Source organism: Vipera ursinii (assembly GCF_947247035.1).
Source record: "Vipera ursinii genome assembly, chromosome: 1".
Lineage (NCBI taxonomy): Eukaryota > Metazoa > Chordata > Lepidosauria > Squamata > Viperidae > Vipera > Vipera ursinii.
The window spans coordinates 150,046,919-150,067,051 of NC_139512.1; the positions used below are offsets into that span (position 1 = coordinate 150,046,919).

At 39.1% G+C, this 20,133-nt stretch overlaps 1 protein-coding gene across 5 annotated transcripts in view; it reads right to left on the reverse strand.

Moving 5' to 3' along the window:
* Window positions 1-10,012: 10,012 nt before the first annotated feature.
* The window catches only part of RBMS1 (RNA binding motif single stranded interacting protein 1), a 138,169-nt gene continuing 128,048 nt past the window's right edge, over window positions 10,013-20,133 (reverse strand). For 3 of the 5 annotated variants that reach the window (XM_083370712.1, XM_083370711.1, XM_083370710.1), the window contains exons 8-14: window positions 19,237-19,286; window positions 19,058-19,151; window positions 16,863-16,913; window positions 15,182-15,292; window positions 13,551-13,631; window positions 12,021-12,105; window positions 10,013-11,037 (exon numbers count right to left, since the gene is read on the reverse strand). In XM_083370712.1, the coding sequence (XP_083226838.1) occupies window positions 12,028-12,105; window positions 13,551-13,631; window positions 15,182-15,292; window positions 16,863-16,913; window positions 19,058-19,151; window positions 19,237-19,286 (465 nt within the window). In that variant the 3' untranslated portion in view covers window positions 10,013-11,037; window positions 12,021-12,027. Of the gene's footprint in view, window positions 11,038-12,020; window positions 12,106-13,297; window positions 13,437-13,550; window positions 13,632-15,181; window positions 15,293-16,862; window positions 16,914-19,057; window positions 19,152-19,236; window positions 19,287-20,133 lie in introns of all 5 variants that reach the window. The other 2 variants (XR_014493427.1, XR_014493428.1) reach the window with 2 other exon arrangements.

Here is a 20,133-nt window from a genome sequence, read left to right on the forward strand (position 1 = left end):
TGGCTTAAAAACAGTAACTGTGAGAGGGACCTTGGAATCCTAGTGGACGATCACTTGACTATCAACCAGCAGTGTGCAGCAGCAGCCAAAAAAGCTAATACAATCCTGGGTTGTATAAACAGAGGCATAGAATCAAGATCACCGCTTTATAAAACCCTAGTAGGACCACACCTGGAATACTGCAGCCAATTTTGGTCACCATATCATAAAAAGATGTTGAGAGTTTGGAAAAAATTCAGAGAAGAGCAACTAAGATGGTCAAAGGCCTGGAGACTAAAACATACAAAGAACGGCTGCAGGACTTGGGTTTGGCTAGTGTAAAGAAAAGAAGAAATAGGGGAGACATGATAGCAGTGTTCCAGCACTTGAGAGGCTACCACAAAGAAGAGGGGTGAAATTATTCACCAAAACACCAGAGGGCAGGAGAAGAAACAATGGTTGGGAACTGATCAAAGAGAGAAGCAACCTGGAATTAAGGAGAAACTTCCTGACAGGGAGGACAATCAACCAGTGGAACAGCTTGCCTCCAGAAATCGTGGGTGCTCCATCATTGGAGGTTTTTAAGAAGGGTTTAGACAATCACCTGTCTGAGATGGTATAGGACGGTTCTTCTGCTTGAGTGGGGTGGCTGGACTAGAAGACCTCCAAGGTCCCTTCCAGCTGTATTCTATTCTACAATTTTGTATGTTTTCTTTTGGAGTTGCGATTAGCTGTTGTCTTGTGCTTTGCAATTGAGCTGATCCTTTTTCCAAATCTATCGTGCTGCATCTGAAATCACACAGAACATAAGTATCTACAGGTAGTCCTCGACTTACGACCACATTTGAGCCCAAAATTTCTGTTGCTGAGACATTTGTTAAGTGAGTTTTGCCCCATTTTGTGACCTTTCTTGCTACAGTTGTCTCTGCAGTTCTTAAGTTAGTAACACGGTGGTTAAGTGAATCTGGCTTCCCCATTGATTTTGCTTGTCAGAAGGTTACATAAGGTGATCATATGACCCTGGGACACTGCAACTCTCATAAATATGAGTCATTTGCCAAGTATCTGAATTTACCATGGGGTGCTGTAACAGTTGTAAGTGTGAAAATGGTCATAAGTCACTTTTTCAGTGCCGTTGTAACTTTGGTCACTAAATGAATTGTTGTAAATCAAAGACTATCTGTACAGCAAGAACATGATTGTGTCAAAATGATAACACATGCAGCGACCCCAAAATCCAAATTCTTTCCTTAAGCATTTGCATCCCAATATCTAACACAGCAAGTCACAAGTTTTGCTTCATGATGTTGTGATGATATACATTTTGCCATTTACTCTCCAATATAGAAAATAGACATACTGACATTCCTTAGACTATAAAGATTTTTTTCACTGGCTTCTGAACCCAAGCTGCCTTGTCTCTTTTCTGGGAGTGGGGTGGGATCTTTATCTACAACTGAGAGATAATACCTAGATGCCTGTGCATCGCCCTCTCAGTGGCAACATTCAGATTCTTTGTTTTGAACTCACCAGGAGAGCCAACATAGCTGGAACTAAAACTAAAAAATATATATATAGAAAGGGGTGTGGCATTGTTTGAATGCTTTCTTTGTGAAGTATTGATCTGCTGGAAGAAGTCATTAAACAGTTTTTGAGGGTTTGGGAAGTGGAAATGGTGGCAGTAGCACTTTCTGACCTACAAAAACTAATTTGATGCATACAGAAAGCTCACATATATAATAGTGTTTTTTTGTTGTGATTCAGGGTCAGCCTGTGGGTTTGGCAGTTGGGTCGGACGACTCAGAGGAGGAGGGGGGTGTTGAAGACCTTGCTGAGGGGGTTGAAGATCTTGCTGATGATAGCCCTCAGGCAGGCCCCTCCCACTTGGTCACCATGGAGACCCAGCTGTGTGAGCCTGACAGTGTGGATGAAGATGACCCACAGCTGGCCCTGTTCAAGGACGCCCGACGCAGGAGGCAGTCAAGTAGGAGTAAACAGAGGAAGGCTGTGGGGCTTCTCGGAAGGAAGCAGAGAGTGGCCACGCCCTGAACTCTTTATAAAGGGAATGTGTGGGGAGGGCTGGTTTGCTGAAAGCAACCGCTCAGATAGTGTTTCAAAGCTCCTGTATCTTGGTTCGTGTCTTGTTTGTTTTTTGTAGTAATAAATTTGGCAGACGTAATTCCAGCCTCTTGCCGTTTGTAAAGGGGTTGCCTTTTCTGCAGGGCTGGTAGCAGGCTGGTACAGAACAATTTTATATAAACCACTGGCATTTCTTTTCAAGATTCTGACCCAGAAAAGAAGTTTGGAGAACTAATTCTCAGTTCATATTTTAATGCAGGAGTGTCAAACTCGCAACGTCACGTGACGTGCTGCGATGTATCGTGACTTTTTTTCCATTCCTGGTAATGGGGTGGGCGCGGTTTCGGCATGACGTATCCGGCGGCAGTTGTTCTAATGGAACTGGTCTAGAAAAATATCATTCAAATTTGTAGATGATCAGGTTGAACCTGGGGGTGGTATCACATGAATCATTGGTTTAGAGTCATTGTTTTCCCACTTGAGATCTATATCCAGGCCCCCATGAATTATTGACTCTTATCTAATGCCCATTTGCGTTGACCATTAGTTAGCTCAGATTCTTGTAGCATGGAATAGACTCATAGTACTTTTGAACTCTATCCTAGCTCCTGGTTTTTGCGCTTGACAAGTTTTACTTATTCCAAATTTCAGTATCTTCTATTGTTTTGCTATCACTATTGGTGCTACTGTATACATAATCTTAAACTGTGAAGGAATAAATAAAGATTATATAACTGTTTATTTTTGCTTTAAATGATGGATTTTATTCTGAAGCTGCAATTGTGATTTTTGATACATTATTATATAATTGAAGCATGATAATGATGTGGTAACTATATTTACTTAACTCTGAAATCTCTGCACATTATTGGGAATTGTGGATTTATCAAAATATGTTGAAAATACTCTTCCAAAAATAATATTATATTTCACGTAGAGGCAATGTTGCTAAGATTGGGAAGTTCTTACAAGTTTATTGAATTGTGTCATCGTATAATTCAGCACTTTTGTAAGACAATATTAACATATAAGCAATTTCAATGCCTCCAATAGAAGAATTTATAGGTAGCTCAGGGTTGAAATCTGGAGTCCTTGTTGTTCTCTGAGCTTGGTGCTTGCTGGTAGACGTTTCATTACCCAAATTGATTATGATGATACCTGTTTGGGTAATGAAACGTCTGCAGGCAAACAACCAAGCTCAGAGAGCAACAAGGACTCTACAATTGCAATGTTTGTTTTTTTCCTAATTCTCTTAAAAAAGTATCCCCTAGCAACCTTGCCTCTTTTTATGGAGGCTTGGTTAGACTGCTTGCAAAAAAGCTGTCTGCAGCTTCGATATAAGCATTATAGCTTTTATTACCCGTCTCTCTCCCCCACACCCAATTTAATGGGAAACTTTCGAGTCTCTGAGCCAGACGTAAAAGACAGAAATCGTGGATTGCTGCTGGTTAGTTGCCCTCTAGCGGCGAAAGGAAACACCGCTTTCCGAAACCACCCCCTTCTGAGGAGGAGGAGGAGGAGGAGGAGGGGGGGGGAAATTGGGGTTCGCCGTCCTTCTGTTCCCAAGAGAGAACAGCCAAGAGAGGAAATGCCTGCTCAGCCAGGAAAGTGAGGGCGCTTGGCGAAAGAGCAGCCCCGAGGGCAGAGAGGCTCCTCTGAGAAAAGCGTGACCTTTGCATGGCAAGTCTCTCCTTCAAGATACGAAGGGGCGACAGCTTCCCGCTCCGCTCGCTGGTGGAGGGCCGGTCACGTGACAGCCGTCTGGAATCAATGAGCGCCGCATTCCCCGCTGGAAAGGCGGGCGGCGGCTGGTGCTTTTTTTTCCCCTCAACTAATTTTCCAGGCCTTTTTAGTGCCTCTGCGAAATGGTTTCAGGCAGAGGAGAATTCCTCGGAACTGCTCATCTCCCCCATTTCCCCCGCCCCTCCGCCCCAAACTTAAACTAAAGCGGCGTCTTGCCTTTTGCTCAAACTCCTTCAGTTTGTAAAAGACAAGTCTGTCCCCTCGAGGATGGACAGGTAGGAGGAAAAGAGCCGATTCTATTTTTTCATCGCATGCAAAGGAGCACTTTTAAGTCAAAGAAGGCAAGACAAGAGGATCTGTGAATATAGACCACGCATTGTGCTTGGCCTTCACTTTTCATACTCGGGACCTCTACCTCCCAAATATTTTGATTCTCATATTTTGCTATTCTGAGCTTTCTAAGTCAGTGGTTCTTAAACTGACTCAACTACCCTTTTCTTGGCCTCCGATAATGCTACTCCAAGAAAGAAAGAAAGAAAGAAAGAAAGAAAGAAAGAAAGAAAGAAAGAAAGAAAGAAAGAAAGAAAGAAAGAAAGAAAGAAGAAAGAAAGAAAGAAAGAAAGAAAGAAAGAAAGAAAGAAAGAAAGAAAGAAAGAAAGAAAGAAAGAGAAAGAAAGAAAGAAAGAAAGAACCTTGTTTTAGACCAGTGTCTGGGCAGTGGCAGCCTCAAACTGGATTCTTCATTCACAAATAAAAGAAATTGCCAGTTGCTCCAGGATATGCCCAGTTTACCTTCTTGGGAGAAATGATCCCTGTTTAAGAATCATTGTGCTATGTAGTTGTTGCTGTTGACTTCATGTGTTGTGTGTATCAAGCTGTTGTTGATTAAGGTATTGTAGAGGTAGACAAATTGCAATGTAGAATATAGTATTACAGACTGATTCTGGCCACAGCTGAGTTCAATCCTGATGGGGCTCAAAGTTGACTCAGCCTCCCATCCTTCAGAGGTCAGTAAAATGAGGATCCAGATTGCTTGGGGGCAACATGCTGACTCTGTAAACTGCTTAGAGAGGGCTGTAAAGCACTATAAGTCTAAGTGCTAGTACTATCCACTGTAGAATGTATGAACTATATTCATATTTAGGATGTGCTTCTAATAATAGGTTGAGAAAATAGTACCTCAATTCAGATGCAATCAGAATAAGAGTGTGTCCTAGTGATCGTAAGGTTCCAACACCACAAAAATCTAATTCTGCCATTGATTGAGAGATTTACTACACTATGGACAAAATCTGAGCCACTTCTTAGCATTCTATGAATCAAAGGCAAACCTCTACAGCTGGACCATGGTGTCTAGGAGCAATAGGAATTACAAGTCCGGTGTATCTGAAAGACCCTGACTGGAGAAATCTGTACTAGGGATGCACGGTTCCCTACAACAGAGAGCAGGATATAAATAATATATAAAATAATTATCAGAACATGGGTGGAAGGAGCCCAAGAAAAACAGCAGTTGTTGTTAGTTGCGAAGTCGTGTCCGACCCATAGCGACCCTATGGACAACGTTCCTCTAGGCCTTCCTGTCCTCTACCATCTTCTGGAGTCCATTTAAGCTCACGCCTACTGCTTCAGTGACTCCATCCAGCCACCTCATTCTCTGTCGTCCCCTTCTTCTATTGCCCTCAATCTTTCCCAGCATTAGGCTCTTCTCCAGTGAGTCCTTCCTTCTCATTAGGTGGCCAAAGTATTTGAGTTTTAGCTTCAGGATCTGGCCTTCTAAAGAGCAGTCAGGGTTGATCTCCTCTAGGACTGACCGGTTTGATCGCCTTGCAGTCCAAGGGACTCGCAGGAGTCTTCTCCAGCACCATAGTTCAAAGGCTTCAATTCTTTGGCGCTCAGCCTTTCTTATGGTCCAACTTTCACTGCCATACATTGCAACTGGGAAGACCATAGCCTTGACTAAACGCACTTTTGTTGACAGGGTGATGTCTCTGCTTTTTAGTGTGCTTTCTAGATTTGCCATTGCTTTCCTCCCAAGGAGCAAGCGTCTTTTAATTTCTTGGCTACAGTCCCCATCTGCAGTGATCTTGGAGCCCAGGAAAATAAAATCTGTCACTACCTCCATTTCTTCCCCATCTATTTGCCAGGAATTGAGAGGGCCAGATGCCATGATCTTGGTTTTCTTAATGTTTAGTTTCAACCCAAGTTTTGCACTCTCCTTCTTCACTCGCAACAAGAGGCTCTTTAGTTCCTCTTCACTTTCTGCCATTAGAGTGGTATCATCTGCATATCTTAGGTTGTTGATGTTTCTTCCGGCAATCTTAATTCAAACTTTTGATTCATCTAGCCCTGCAGGGCTAGATGAAAAAACAGCAGTAGGGCATAGTTAATTGGTACACTTAAACTATAAAAAGGCCACAATTTCTGTCCTACCTTACACTGAGATGCGGCAACATTCCTCTGTTGAAACTGTTGCACATTTGTAATAAACTTTATCATTGTTTTCTTTTGGTCTACCAAAAATGCTTAAAGCCAGATTGATTGATTGATAACATTTATGGCTGCCCATCTTACCAAAGGGTAACTCTTGGGCAGCTTACAGTCATTAAAAATGTATCTATACATGTATATTAAAACAAAAATTAAAATCATTTTTTTCATTTTTGGCACATTCCTCTCCATTCCCACATTTACCCATCTGGCTTGTTAACAGTGGCAGGACATAATGATGAGGGGTAGCTGTAGCTCCTATTCTTGACTCCCACTTTGGGAAAGGAGCTGGATATGAATATTTAAAAGGAGTCCCCCAATATATATAAATTTGTTTCTACCCATATTATCCTTCACCCATCAATATCCAAGAATACAAAGGAAACTCTTTTGTCCCTTGTGCAAGTTTGGCCTTTCCTTTCCAACGCATGGCTCAGAGGCTCATGGAAACTAATTGGAAAATATGCCAGAGCATGCATTTGGAGCAGATGCTCGGAGTACTTTACAATCTGCCAGATTTCTGACCTGGCTATCTGCCCAGGGGAACCACGTTATGCGCACCATCATGTGCCCCAGAATCTTTGTGCAAAATCATACAGCTCACAGAGCCAGTTTAGAAAGAAGCGCACTATTCTGCTTCTGAGAAGAAATGAGAAGTGTGACTGCAGCAATCCAGCAAGAATAAAAGAGCTCTCTTATATTTGGCCAACATATTAAAATTAGAGTGAAAACCATCTTCCTATTCTGGCAAAGAAGAAACTTTCAGAGACTCTTCCATTTGGAATCCACAGAATCAATATTTTTATTGTAAATAGTTCATCATCAGATACACTGGTCAGCGGGGGAACACGGCTGTTCTCAGAACTTGAAGTGTCTGCAGGGAGGAGGCAGACAAGCAGTGTCACAGCCATCAACCATTACAAATTATATAAAATTGCACCAGTCACATCAGGATGCAAATACACAATGATTTAAAATCTTTTGAATGATCTTGATGTTTGCTATGTTGGTACCTGTACTTGGTACCTGTAACTTTGTTATTATTGTTTATTTACAGGGAGTTCTTGATTTACAACCACAACTGAGCCAAAAATTTCTCTTGCTAAGCTGGACAGTTGTTAAGTGATTTTTGCCCCATTTTATGACCTTTCTTGTCAGTTAAGTGAACTGCAGTTGTTTAGTAATGCAGTTGTTAAGTGAATCTGGCTTCCCCACTGATTTTGTCAGAAGGTCGCAAAAGGGGATCACATGACCCTAGGACACTGCGACTATCATAAATATGAGTCAGTTGCCAAGCATTTGAATTTTGATCACATGACCATGGGGATGCTGCAACAGTGGTGTGAAAAATGGTCATAATTTTTTCAGTGCCATTGTGATTCTGGTCACTAAATGAATGTCGAAGATCCCACCTTTATTATTTTTATAAATGACTCAAGGCAGCAAACATGTAACATACTTTCCTCCTCCTATATTCTCAAGAGCAGCCCTGTAAAGTAGGTTGGTCTGAGAAAGATTGACTGGCCCAAAGTTGGTCAGACAACGTTCATGGCTAAAGTGCGATTAGAACTCACAATCTACTCATTTCTAGTCTGGAGCCTTAACCACTAGACCGGACTAGCTCCAATGTTTGGTGCTGGGGTAGGAACTGTCACAGAATAACATTCAATTGCAAGGAGCTCTTTCAAAATTACTGGGAAAAAGCAAGCAAACATGTTAAGTATGGTGTACTTGTTCAGGAGTTGGAAAGGAGGGATGAAGGAGATCCATTTTTAAGTCCATCCGTGAAAGCTTTCTAGATGTTTTGAGGCAAGCTGTTGTATTTTGGTTTTGATTTTCTGTAAGATAGAGAGCTTTGAACATTGACTTTAGTTTTCAGAGGAAAATATTTTGATAATGTAAATATTATTGTCAGTAAAGCATACTCAAATAATGAGCAATATATTGTTATAACTTTGTGAATGTTGTAAAGATCACATGAGCTAAATACTGTATTAGTTTTTTTTAAAAAAGCATAAAAACTCTGGTTTTGTTTTGATGTTTTTTATTCAAAAGTTTTCAAAAGAAATAAAACAGAAAAAAGCTAACAATCTAATCAAATTTACAGTTCAAAAATGTCTTTTGGCATTTAACAACAAGTCCTAGGAAACAAAATGACAGAGTTATCTTGAACCGGACAAATAAGTTACCACTGGCAAGTTTGTGGCACTAGTAAAACAAAAATAAAAAATTAACTCTCTTGATCATATAGATATCTCTATGAAAATCTTTTTTTTCAATCTGTACAAAAGGTCTTTCTTCATAAATTATTTTTTTATAATTTAATGGCTGTCTACTATGTGATGTTTAAGTAATCGATTATTTTTTTTTTATGTACAGAGGATACATTTTGCAAATCTTACGCAGATAATGAGTATGGCACTTAGTTCAGCCTTTCCAGCAGCATCTATTCCTTCCTCTAACCCAGTATTTCTCAAACTTGGCAACTTTAAGGTGTATGGACTTCAACTCCCAGAATCCCACATCCAGTTATGACTGGGGAATTCGGAGAGTTGAAGTCCACACATCTTAAAGTTGCCAAGTTTGAGAAACACTGTTTTAACTCAATGTTTTCTGGAAACATGCCACCTCCAAGGAACAAGATGCAAGGAAGCTGAACTCTGACAAAGCAGTCAATTCAAGGGAGCATAGAACCAATAATACCACAACTTTTTTTTCTTTAAAAAAATAAAAAAAAATAGAAAACAAAAACAGAACATATTTCTTATGTCTATGTAATTTATTAGAATCTACACTTCTCAGAGCAGCATTGACTTTTGAAACTATGAAATGTCACTGACATCTGTACTTGAATACTCACATAAAATTTAAAAACTAAAAAGGAAAACAAAAAGTGAAAAGAAAGAATTGCTTAGGCCTAGCTCCTGAGCTAGGGTGATTTGGTCTGTGGTAACAGGGAGGGCCAGCAACCTGTCCCATTAGTAAAAGAAATAAGCCTTGAGGTAGATAACTGATCATACACAGTTGACCAGACAAGTACACAGTTTTGGAAGACAACTTAATTTACACATGCGATCATAATAAAAACGAGCTTTTAAGAGCAGTGAGTTTTATCTAATACATTAAAAAGTACAAATAACAGTGTATTTGTGAAATCAGGAATTTCATAGTTTCAAAATTATTTTTTCTTCCTTCTTTTCTTTACACTGAACACTTGTAGTGATGATATAAAGCGTGGCACTGCTTGGATCCAAGTCTTCCTTCATGCTTTTCGTTTGTTTGTTTGTGTCCATACATCAATTAAAAATTATAAAACCTAAATGCAAATGTACAAAAAAAGGCACATTCTTCTAACCGCAAACTGGTCCGGCAAAAAGAAAAAAAAATAAAAATAAAAAATAAAAGAGTACAGAAGACATAACTGCTGAGACAATTCAGAATTATTGGTTACTGGCTCTTTTGTTCTTTGGTAAAGTTACCTTTAAAAAGTGCCAAGTCTTTATTTACCTAATATAGAGAGCGAGTACCCAATCTCATTCCTTTTCTACTTAAATCTCAGCTTATATTTTGAAAAAAGTCTTTTAGCTTTTGCCTTCGCTGTAAAAGCAAATGCTTCTATTTGCTAGGTCTCAGTACAGCATTGTTCTTAAGCATTATCATTACAAGAAAGGACAGAAACATTCGGCATGATTCCCTACCCCCCACCCCAAACTCCCCCACCCTACAACTAAAACATAATTAGCTTCTGGAAAAAAAGGCAAAAAGTTTTTTTGTTTTTTTACATTGCATCATACAGCAGAGTTCCTAACTAGCAGAGGAAAACTAATTGGCATAAGGCCTTACAAACGATTTATTCTATTAAAATTTCCCCAGTCAGAAAAATGTGTTTCACACAAAACATTTCCCTATTCCCCAATCTTGCATTTCACAACCTTACATTATTATGTGAGGAAAAAATCATTAAAAACACTTACTACACATTTTTAAAAAGCCAGATTTTTCAGCAATTTTTATCGACTACCTCTTAAAAGCCCTATCCTGCTGTTTTACAAGGCATAATAGACCAGCTTTGGTCAAAAGCATTCTACACCATTAGTTTGGACTACGTACTGAAACAGCTACAGCATTAAAAGAGTTAAGGCAAATTGGAATTGATAGAAAAAAGATGAGACACTTCAGACTACTTTTAAAGGGAAAAAAACAACAACAGAAAGCTATGAAAACAGACCCTACAATTGCAACACTGCACTAGAGCGAGACTCACACAGCAAGCACAGAACATCAGCATGGATGTTTTACTAATTTAAACTTCAAAAAAAAAAATTATACATTTTTAAAAAAGTTAAAACAAAATGAAAATAAACCAAGACACGGATTCTGTCATGCACATGGATGTGTCTCCATTTTGAGCTGTGCGTGACCGGAATTATTTTTAAGATTTTTTTCTTTTTTCTTTTTTTTTGCGTGATTTAACAATTGATAAAAAATTTCTTACTAAAATAAACCTGTTTGGGGGGGAGGGGGAGGGAACAGCTACTAGAATGAATTTTAAGATCTTTTTTTTCTTTTTCTTTATGCACCTTATAGAACTTATAGCAAAAATAGTTTCAGTTGATTTCATTATAAATAACGTTTTCAAGAACCTGTGCAAAACTGTCAATAATTTCTAAAGCACAATTGATCAGTAAAATCCATGATTGTTTCAGCCTTTGCATCCTTCTCTAGGCAAGGTCACCACCAACGAATCTGAAAAAAAAAAAAAGTAAAAATACATTTCATTCCCAAATACCTCATTCCTAATATCAACCTTTTGTACGAATTTGCTGAGGTTATAAACATAAAAGGAGAAAGTAATCTATGCGGAGCTTAGTTGACACGGTGCCTAAAGGTATGAATGCACTATTGTTTATTTGAAGGGAGTAATATCAGTTTAAACAAGGGCTGGTTACTGGTTTACAAAGTGCACCTGTGAAGTGACATGAAATGCCAAAAAGGGACATGATGCTTCGGGGGTGATTTCCCTGGCTTATTTTCCATTTCTTTTTGAGCCATTTCCAGGCTTTCATAACACATTTCACACAGACAAAAAATGGCTAAAAAAGAATTCCCAAATTGGTGAAACAAGCCATAGTTTATTACATGATGTCTGTATGCACGTAATCTACATTTGATGTTAAAATTTTTAAGTAGATATGAGAACTAATAACAATATTTCATATTATTATATCGACAGAACAGAAGCACTGAGCTTCTTTTTCCCAAATATGTATACAAATAGTTATCCTACTTTCAGGTGGAGGGTAAGACATCTTGCAAAATTAAAGCATAATACTTAGGATAATACTTAGATGTATTTTCCTAAAATGTTAATTGGAAGGCAAGTTAAAAATCCAAGGAAATTCTCAAATTCAAATATCAAGATATGGCTATATAAGAATGGGTCCCTATTACAGATATTCTAGAGGTTGGTATTCTAAGCAACTTAAGGAAAATTTGCTATAACAAATGTATTTTTCTATAATCAACAGAAGGAAACTTCCTTGACAGGTTCATGGTTGTAGCAGACAACTTTTGTTATTTTATTGTAGGAACTGAGAAAACATTCAGGGTACCAAATTCACCATTATTTCACACTGGCTTCATAAAATTATTAGCAGTCTGTATTTCTTTCTGTTTTGGGATGAGAAAATATTTTGTACATGTCTGAAGAAATACGATAACAATTTTACCTCACAATTACTTGTTTTGTTGATAAGTGTATGGAGAATGATCACTGGATGTTTCTACTGTAACTTGCTGCTGACCACTGGCCTCCTGTTAAAAAAATCACCAGCTATAGTATGAAAGGTGTTCTAATTATTTCTTCAAATTGAGCTATGGAGCAAATTTTATAAGAAAATATATCTAGACAGTTTCTAAAAACATCAGATACAGGTAGTCTTCGACTTCCAGCAGTTCATTTAATGACCCTTCAAAGTTACAATGGCACTGAAAAGTGACTTATGACTGTTTTTTCACACTTACGACCATTGCAGCATCCCCCCCCCATGGTCATATGATCAAAATTCAGACACTTGGCAAATGACTCATATTTATAACGGTTGCAGTGTCCCAGGATGATGTAATCACCTTTTGGGACTTTCTGACAAGCAAAATCAATGAGCAAGCCAGATTCAGTTAACAACCGTGTTACTAATTTAACAATTGCAGAAATTCACTTAACAACTGTAGCAAGAAGGGTCATAAAATGGGGCAAAACTCACTTAACAAATGTCTCACATAGCAACAGAAATTTTGGGCTCAATTGTGTTTGTAAGTCGAGGATTACCTATAGTATTACCATGTTTCCCCAAAAGTAAGCCCTAGATTGACTTTTGGGGGGGGTGCCTAATATAAGCCCTGCCCCCAAAATAAGCCCTAGTTTTGGGGCGAAGCGCTCACCTAAAAAAATCAAGCTAGGGCAGGGAAGGGGGGGTTGGAGCTTACTAATGCAGCCAAGCCTCCCATGGATCGACACTTGCTGGAAGGAGCAGCTTCCTTCTGCAGCTGAGAATGGAGCTCGGCCTGCATTTGACAGTCAGAGGCCTTTCCAGAAGGCCTGTGCAGCCTAGAACCAAGCTATCCATAGCTCAGTTCTGGGCTGCACAGGCCTTCTGGAAAGGCCTCTGACTGTGAAATGCAGGCCGAGCTCCATTCTCAGCTGCAGAAACAAGTTGCTCCTTCGGTTACAGAAGAAGTGAGCCGGCTGGGCAGGGCTGTTGGTGCCACCGCTGCAAGGTAAGTGGAAAAGACAAACCCTTTCCCCCCAAAATAAGACCTGCTACTTCTTTTGGAAGTAACCCCCCCAAAAATAAGACCGGGTCTTATTTTCAGGGCAAAATGGTATGTGTTATGGTCGCCATTTTTCTTAAGACAATTCTTTATTGGTTCTCTACAAAGATTGTGCATGAAAGCACATCAACCACCACCACCACACACGCACACACACACACACACACACACACACCACAGTTGCTTTTATCCCACTCTATTAATCAAATTCTTAAGAAGGTACATGCAGAATTTTCATTGTATTTGTTTGTCAAATTTAGACACCACTCATCTCACTCACAGAGTAACTTCGGGCGATGTAGAAACATAGAAGCCTAAAAACCATTTAAAAATATGATGCATCAATAAGAGTAGCAAACCCTGCCCCCCACCGCCCAAGAGTTCACAGCAATAATGCAATACATTTTGACTAGTAAAGATTTTCTCACCTCAACTGGAACAGCTGCAGTGGGAACGTGTGTATACTGGGGGATATAAGCTCCTTGCATAGCTGTTGTGGCAGGCATGTACTACAAAAGAGGCAGATAATATATTCAGCTCAATAGAGCACATACAAGCATGTTACCATCTTAAACATAAGCACATTCAAGCATGTTACCATCTGACATATAAGACCCAATAAATATGTGTACCATGACTTGCTTGGAAGAGTTCTCTTCTGTTTTTGTTTAGCCATGATTCATAATCACAGTTGAAATGGCAAACCCTGATTAACGTAGGCTTAAATTTAGCAATTCCAAGCAAAACACAGTGTATTTGAAAGCAGATACAGCTTTCATCCAACCGTGTGATGGAGGATGGAGTAATGTAGAAACTAAAACTTGTTATAACTTGTTTAGATAAACTATGATGAGTTGAGCCAGTGAAGGTATTTATTTATTCATTAAGAAAATTTATATGGCCACCCAATTCATTCACAATGATTTATAGGCAGCTTACAGACCCATGGTGGCGCACTGGTTAGAATGCAGTATTGCAGGCTAATTCTGCTGACTGCTGATTGCCAGCAGTTTGGCAGTTCAATTCTCACCAGCTCAAGGTTGACTCAGTCTTCCATCGTTGTGATGTCAGTAAAATGAGGACCCACATTGTTGGGGGGCAATATGCTGACTCTGTAAACCGCTCAGAGAGGGCTGTAAAGCACTGTGAAGCGGTATATAAGTCTAAGAACTATTACTATTACAGAAAGAATGCGTGTTCTCAGATTATTAACAAATACAGGTAGTCCTCGACTTACAACATCGTGTTTAGTAACCGTTCAAAGTTACAACAGCACTAGAATTGTGATTTATGACCGGTTTTTATAGTTATGACCTTTGCAGCAGCCCCATGACTGTGGTCAAAATTCAGACGTTTGGCAACTGGTTCATATTTATGACCTTTGCTGTATCCCAGGGTCATGTGATCATCTTTTGTGCCCTTCTGACAAGCAAAGTCAATGGGGAGGCCACATCACTAACCCTATTACTAACTTATCCACTGCAATGATTCACTTAACAGCTGTGGCAAGAAAAGTCGTAAAATGGGGCAAAACCCATTTGACAAATGTCTCACTTAATAACAGAAATTTTGGGCTCAATTGTTGTCATAAGTTGAGGACTACCTGTAAAAGCGTGTTTTTACGTGTTTTGCTTTAATATCTTGGAGAAATAAATCAAGTGTTTCCAAAATCATTTTAACCAAATCACTGGCGACTGTGTCTATTTTTTCTCTGTAAGACATTTCATCTAGCAATGCCAGTTCTTGTTGGCAGATAAGAGATGAATGGCTCATAGTAGATTCAAGAACTCATTCACAATGTATGCTGATAGCACTGCTATCAAGCTGTAAGATCCAAGTATTTTTGAGAAATACAGGGAAGAAAAGCAGCTACATTCACCCTTCAAATCTGCCAATGTTCATGTTCCCCTCTCGACAAAATTACAAAGGTAAACTTTAGGAATTTTATGAATGGACAGGGTTTCTAGTGGATGCACTCGTACTGGGTAGTAAAAATTCTACAGAACAGATAATAACTTTTACAGTGGTTACTAATGGAACTTATTGGAAGGCTACGTACTGTTCCAGTGCTGCCCAACGAAAGGTGGCCCATCTGTTGGGTCAAGGGACTTATCATTGACGCTGGCTGCAAAGACATGGTGTGCTCCATGGAAGGAGTTAATACAGCACCCTACCAGAATGAAAGAGACAGGTTTCAAACATTTCCTAACGTGGATTTTTCTTTCTTTCCTAGCCAAGTAAGACGTTTTTATAGAAAACAAAAGGTTTGGGGTCAAGACTTTTTCAGTACGATCCATTCTGACCTCGGCCAGTCATTCTCTCTCAGCCCAACTCACCTCACGGGGGTTGTCATTGTGGGGAAAATAGGGGAAGGAAGATGTATTGGATATGTTCGTTGCCTTGTATTATTTGCGTAAATGATAAAAGCAGGATACAAACAAGCAAACAAACAAGTTTAAGATCTTTATTAAAACAGCACACTTGGTTTTTGAAATGAATGGTTGAGGAAAACATATGCTGGAAGATGAACATTATGAAATTCATATAATTATGAAATTATTGTTCATTGCAAGATTATCACAATTTAAGGCACAAGTAAGTATGTGGGATTCTATTGAGTGCTATATAAGCTGGAATCTTCCATTTCCTCAGCCATAGGAAAAGGTCACCTTCATGGCATTTCCTGAGTGTTTTCTAACACTTATAAAGGACCATTTTTTCCAGACAAAACATAGCATACATGGATCTTGTTACTGCAATAGGAATTCTTTTTTTTTGCACAAACTCCAGTTCTCCCCCCTACTTAAAACAAAAAACAAAATGGATGTTATGGTCACTGGCTCCATTCACTTTTGTAGCTCTCTAGGACAAAAATGTTCTGGGAAACCTTTGGCTATCCAGCATAGAATTGGAAGGGATCATCTAAGCCAATAAATCTAACTCTTTGCAGCATGCAGGAAACAAGATGCTGGATTAAACGGAACATTAGACTAATCCGGTATGGCTATTTTATTCTATAAGCAAGAATATTTCTGGTAAAGTTATTTTAGCAGGGCAGTTAGTGAAGTAATGGGCTCCATGTATGGCTGTACAGTTATCATCCAGCCCCAAATATAGACTGCAAGTTTCTCTAAACTAAATTCAATGGGAGAAGTGAGCACAATGTATTTCCTAAGTGAACTCCCAAGCTTCAGAAGTGATAGATCTAGGATTTCCTGTCAGGAACTGTGTATCTAAAGATATGGGCACACATGCATACACACATACCTGTTTGGGTATGTATGTATTTATAGCTATCCCCAAATTAATGCCTTTCAGGTTTATGATACCCCATGACAAACCACCCTAGTATCTTCCAGGAGGTATATAGGACTCATAGGTTTTCATCCCAATTTTACAACTTTCCATCTGCTGTTTCAGCAGAGGTGGACAGAATTGATCTATCAGTTACTTAGTCTTTTAGATTAGGGGGCTTAAGGATAAGATGAAATTATTATTTTTAATCAATAGTGATGGATTGTATATAATGTTATATTAGTTCAATGCCTGACTCCCAGCAACTCTTGGTGGTTGTTTAGTGTATACAGTAGGTTGTGCCTGCTATAGAATATAGCTATATGGGTTTATATAGTCCGTCTCTGACTGTATAAACCCATAAAAAATGGGAATGAAATCATTTCCTCCCCATTCCCATTCCAAGAGCAATCAGAGCAACATTAAGAGAAACAGTGCATGCTTACAGGATGCTGCATTATATATGGTTGAGGCTGCATCCAGGAGGGACTCTGCACCTGGAAAATAAAACAAAATCCATTTAAACAAATTTCTATTAATGATAAATAACTTATAGAATGTTCAGTGTATCTTCAAACAGCCTCCAATAATGTTAAGTTCATAAATATTGTTGGATGACAGCTATCATCCTAAGTTTGCACTGGACTTGACCATCCTCTGAAGACTCAAGGTTGGGAAGTGGGCTTAAGTTGACTTCTCTGTTGGCTGCAAGAAGTGACAATTCCAGTGCCAATACAGGACAACCTGGTAGACTGTGTTAATTCACATTATTCTTCACTTAGAAGACACCATTATCCTCTCTACCCAACATGTATTAGTACAGTGCCTTCAAATGCTACAAGCAGATGATAAATGATTTAAGATGTAAATAATTCCTCCCTTTTTTAAATAGTAGAAAGCTGAATAGCAGCAATCCTGATCTGACACTGCAAGACTACAGGATGTGATCTCCTCAGCAGGGTTTTCACAGACACCAAGCCGAGGGAGGGGTCTGACTAAGCGGTAACATCTGTTTCCTTTTTCTCAGACCAACTGGGATTTACAGTAGAGGAGGTTGTTTGTTGAGCTTTAGCGTTCTCCAACTCTGACTGCACTTAACTTTAGAAGTTCATTGTAAATATGACTGAAGAGATATTTTGCTTCAATTTGGGACGAATACCCTGGATGAAAGGAATAGTTAATAGAGCTTAATCAGACAAAGATAGAACTGGAGGAAAGTATACCTTGGCTCTGATAAGGATCATCTGGACATTTTAAGAAAAAAAATAATATCTTGAGACATTTCCACCTAAAATAAATGTGCTGCCTATGAATGTCTTAAACCTGTAATAACTGCTAGGTGTTGATACCTTCGCTTTCTTTTTCAAACAGTGAACTATAAAATGGCACACTGAAAGATTCAGAAGGGCAAGTTCCACAGGTTCATATCCTGTTTGGATAAGCATGGGTACAAATTACGCTGGCCTTTATGAACAAGTTGCCCATACACAGAGTAGGCTGTAAAGAGAAGCAACCACGTAAGCCCCTCTTTATTCTCTGTATACACCCCTAACTAGCTTCGAGTATAGTTTTTGAAACAGAGAAAACCAGAGCCATTTATCTACATCACTTGCTCAAAAGCTCCATCTGGAGGAGAACTCAGAAGTAGCAGCCAGTGAAGTCTGCAAAAGCTATTTATGAAACCCCTTCGGTAGAATCTGGGATTGATTTCTCGGGGCCTTCCTGTCTGGCAGAGCCTTCCTCCCAAGCATACCTGGGCATTTGCCAATCCCTACCCTGAGCAGAGCCACGGGACCGGGCAGGGATCCCACATTGGCTGAATACAGTTCCTTTGCCCTCAACCAAGCCAATTTCACTCCCTGAAAGCAAGAGGAAAAGGCAGCAATTCTCAGTAATGCTGTTTTTGTTTTCCTCTTTCCTTCCCCTCTTCTAAGCCATTGAAGCTAGCAAGGTCTCTGGAGGCTAATCTTACACAGCCTTCCCAAGAGAGATGTGGGGTTAAAGACAGTGTGAGATTGCTCACTTTCTTCTTCAGTCTTGGAAGAAGGTTCATTGGGTTTATCTCCAAATGTTTTGTGAGATCCTGCACTAAATAGGAAGTAAACAGGAAATCTACTTGAAATCTTACAAAATAATCTATAAACACTCCAGGGATCCTTCCTGTAACATATACTAACATACAATTTTAGGGAGACTCTTTACTCTTCTAGTGATACAGGCCTGTTCTTTTTCAGCAAATCTGATAAACAATCTGAGGTTTTCATAATTCCCTCAAACTTAATACATTATCTCTAATTTCAGCAATACATTTAAGCAACAGAAGCTTTTATGTCCCCCTGCTGTAGTTATCAATTCCTAGAACAGGAAACCAAGGAGTGGTTTACTCAGAAATTTGTGTGGAATAGTTCTGCACTATCTTTGGTGCTGTACACAGCTTTTCTTAACCTGTTTGCCTTCCAAATGGATAATCCTTAATTTCTGGAGCTCTTATCAATGGGCTTTGAGGGAATCTGAGAGCTGAGGGCTCCTCATCTAGATATGTCCAGATTTGGTAAGGCTTTTCAATATGCATAATACAAATGAGCCACTTGCAAAGGAAACATAATTCTACTGTTAATTCTGTTAACCTTGAAATACACACCTGGTATGTAGAAACTGGAGAAGCTATATATGGCGTGATAGATGTTTGAGTGATCATTCTGTTTGTTGCAATACTGTATGGTGAGGGGTAAAATCTAGAAAATACACACATCTTCATTATTAACTTTTTAAAAGATACAGGAAAATCAAATGCATTTATTAAGTGCTTTATTTACATACCCATTTTGTAAAGCAGCGGTAGTTGGATCGTAAGTGAGTGTCATCCCAGCCTTTCGGAAAAGGAGCAATTAATCATCAATAAACAGTGGTTACTAACCCAATCGAAACATTACACTAGCCCATCTGTTTGAATTAATAAAAAAATGATACAATGACAGCAAAGCACAGTATTTCAAGAAATAATTTTTACCATAACTGATATACAAAGTGAGGTATTTTAGGAGTTCCAATACTTATTCAATGAAATACAGAGCCCCAATCAAAATATATTTTCACGTTTATTCAGCTTTGGCACTCAGCTGCCTATCTCCCAATGGGAATGTTTGCAATGCACCCTTCCCTGCCCCTGACTTTCCCCAAGCATGCTTTTAAAGCCCATACAAATCTCAGCTACTATATATCTTGTTATTTACTGAACTTTTCAGGATATGCTGACTCATGATAGAAATGTGCTCATATAACCACGTGCCAGAATGTAGCTGAGCTGTTAAACCACACAATGTGCACTGCACATGTGGCTAGGAAAGAGAGGGTATTTTCAAGAATAGCAATAATTGGAGCTCCTTCCCTTGAGAGGCACCAACTCACTAAACTACTAAGAGCCATCAAACATTTGATGAAACTTTGGAAGTGTGTGTCAATGCCCCTTGCTTTTCTGACATGACTTGGAAGGCTATTCTGGTTCAGTGCTGTGATTAGGTTACGGTTTGATTTGATTAAAGGTATTTAATTGCCATTTCCTCCCTTTGCTGACGTGCAATTTTGATTCTATTGCATTTTGTTTATTGTTCTTATTGATTTGACTCCTAGTCACAAAGCAATAAATGGTCTTTAACAAAATTAAAACATTCCTAGAAAGGGATTGCATATTTGATTTTAATTTCAATGTTTATATTA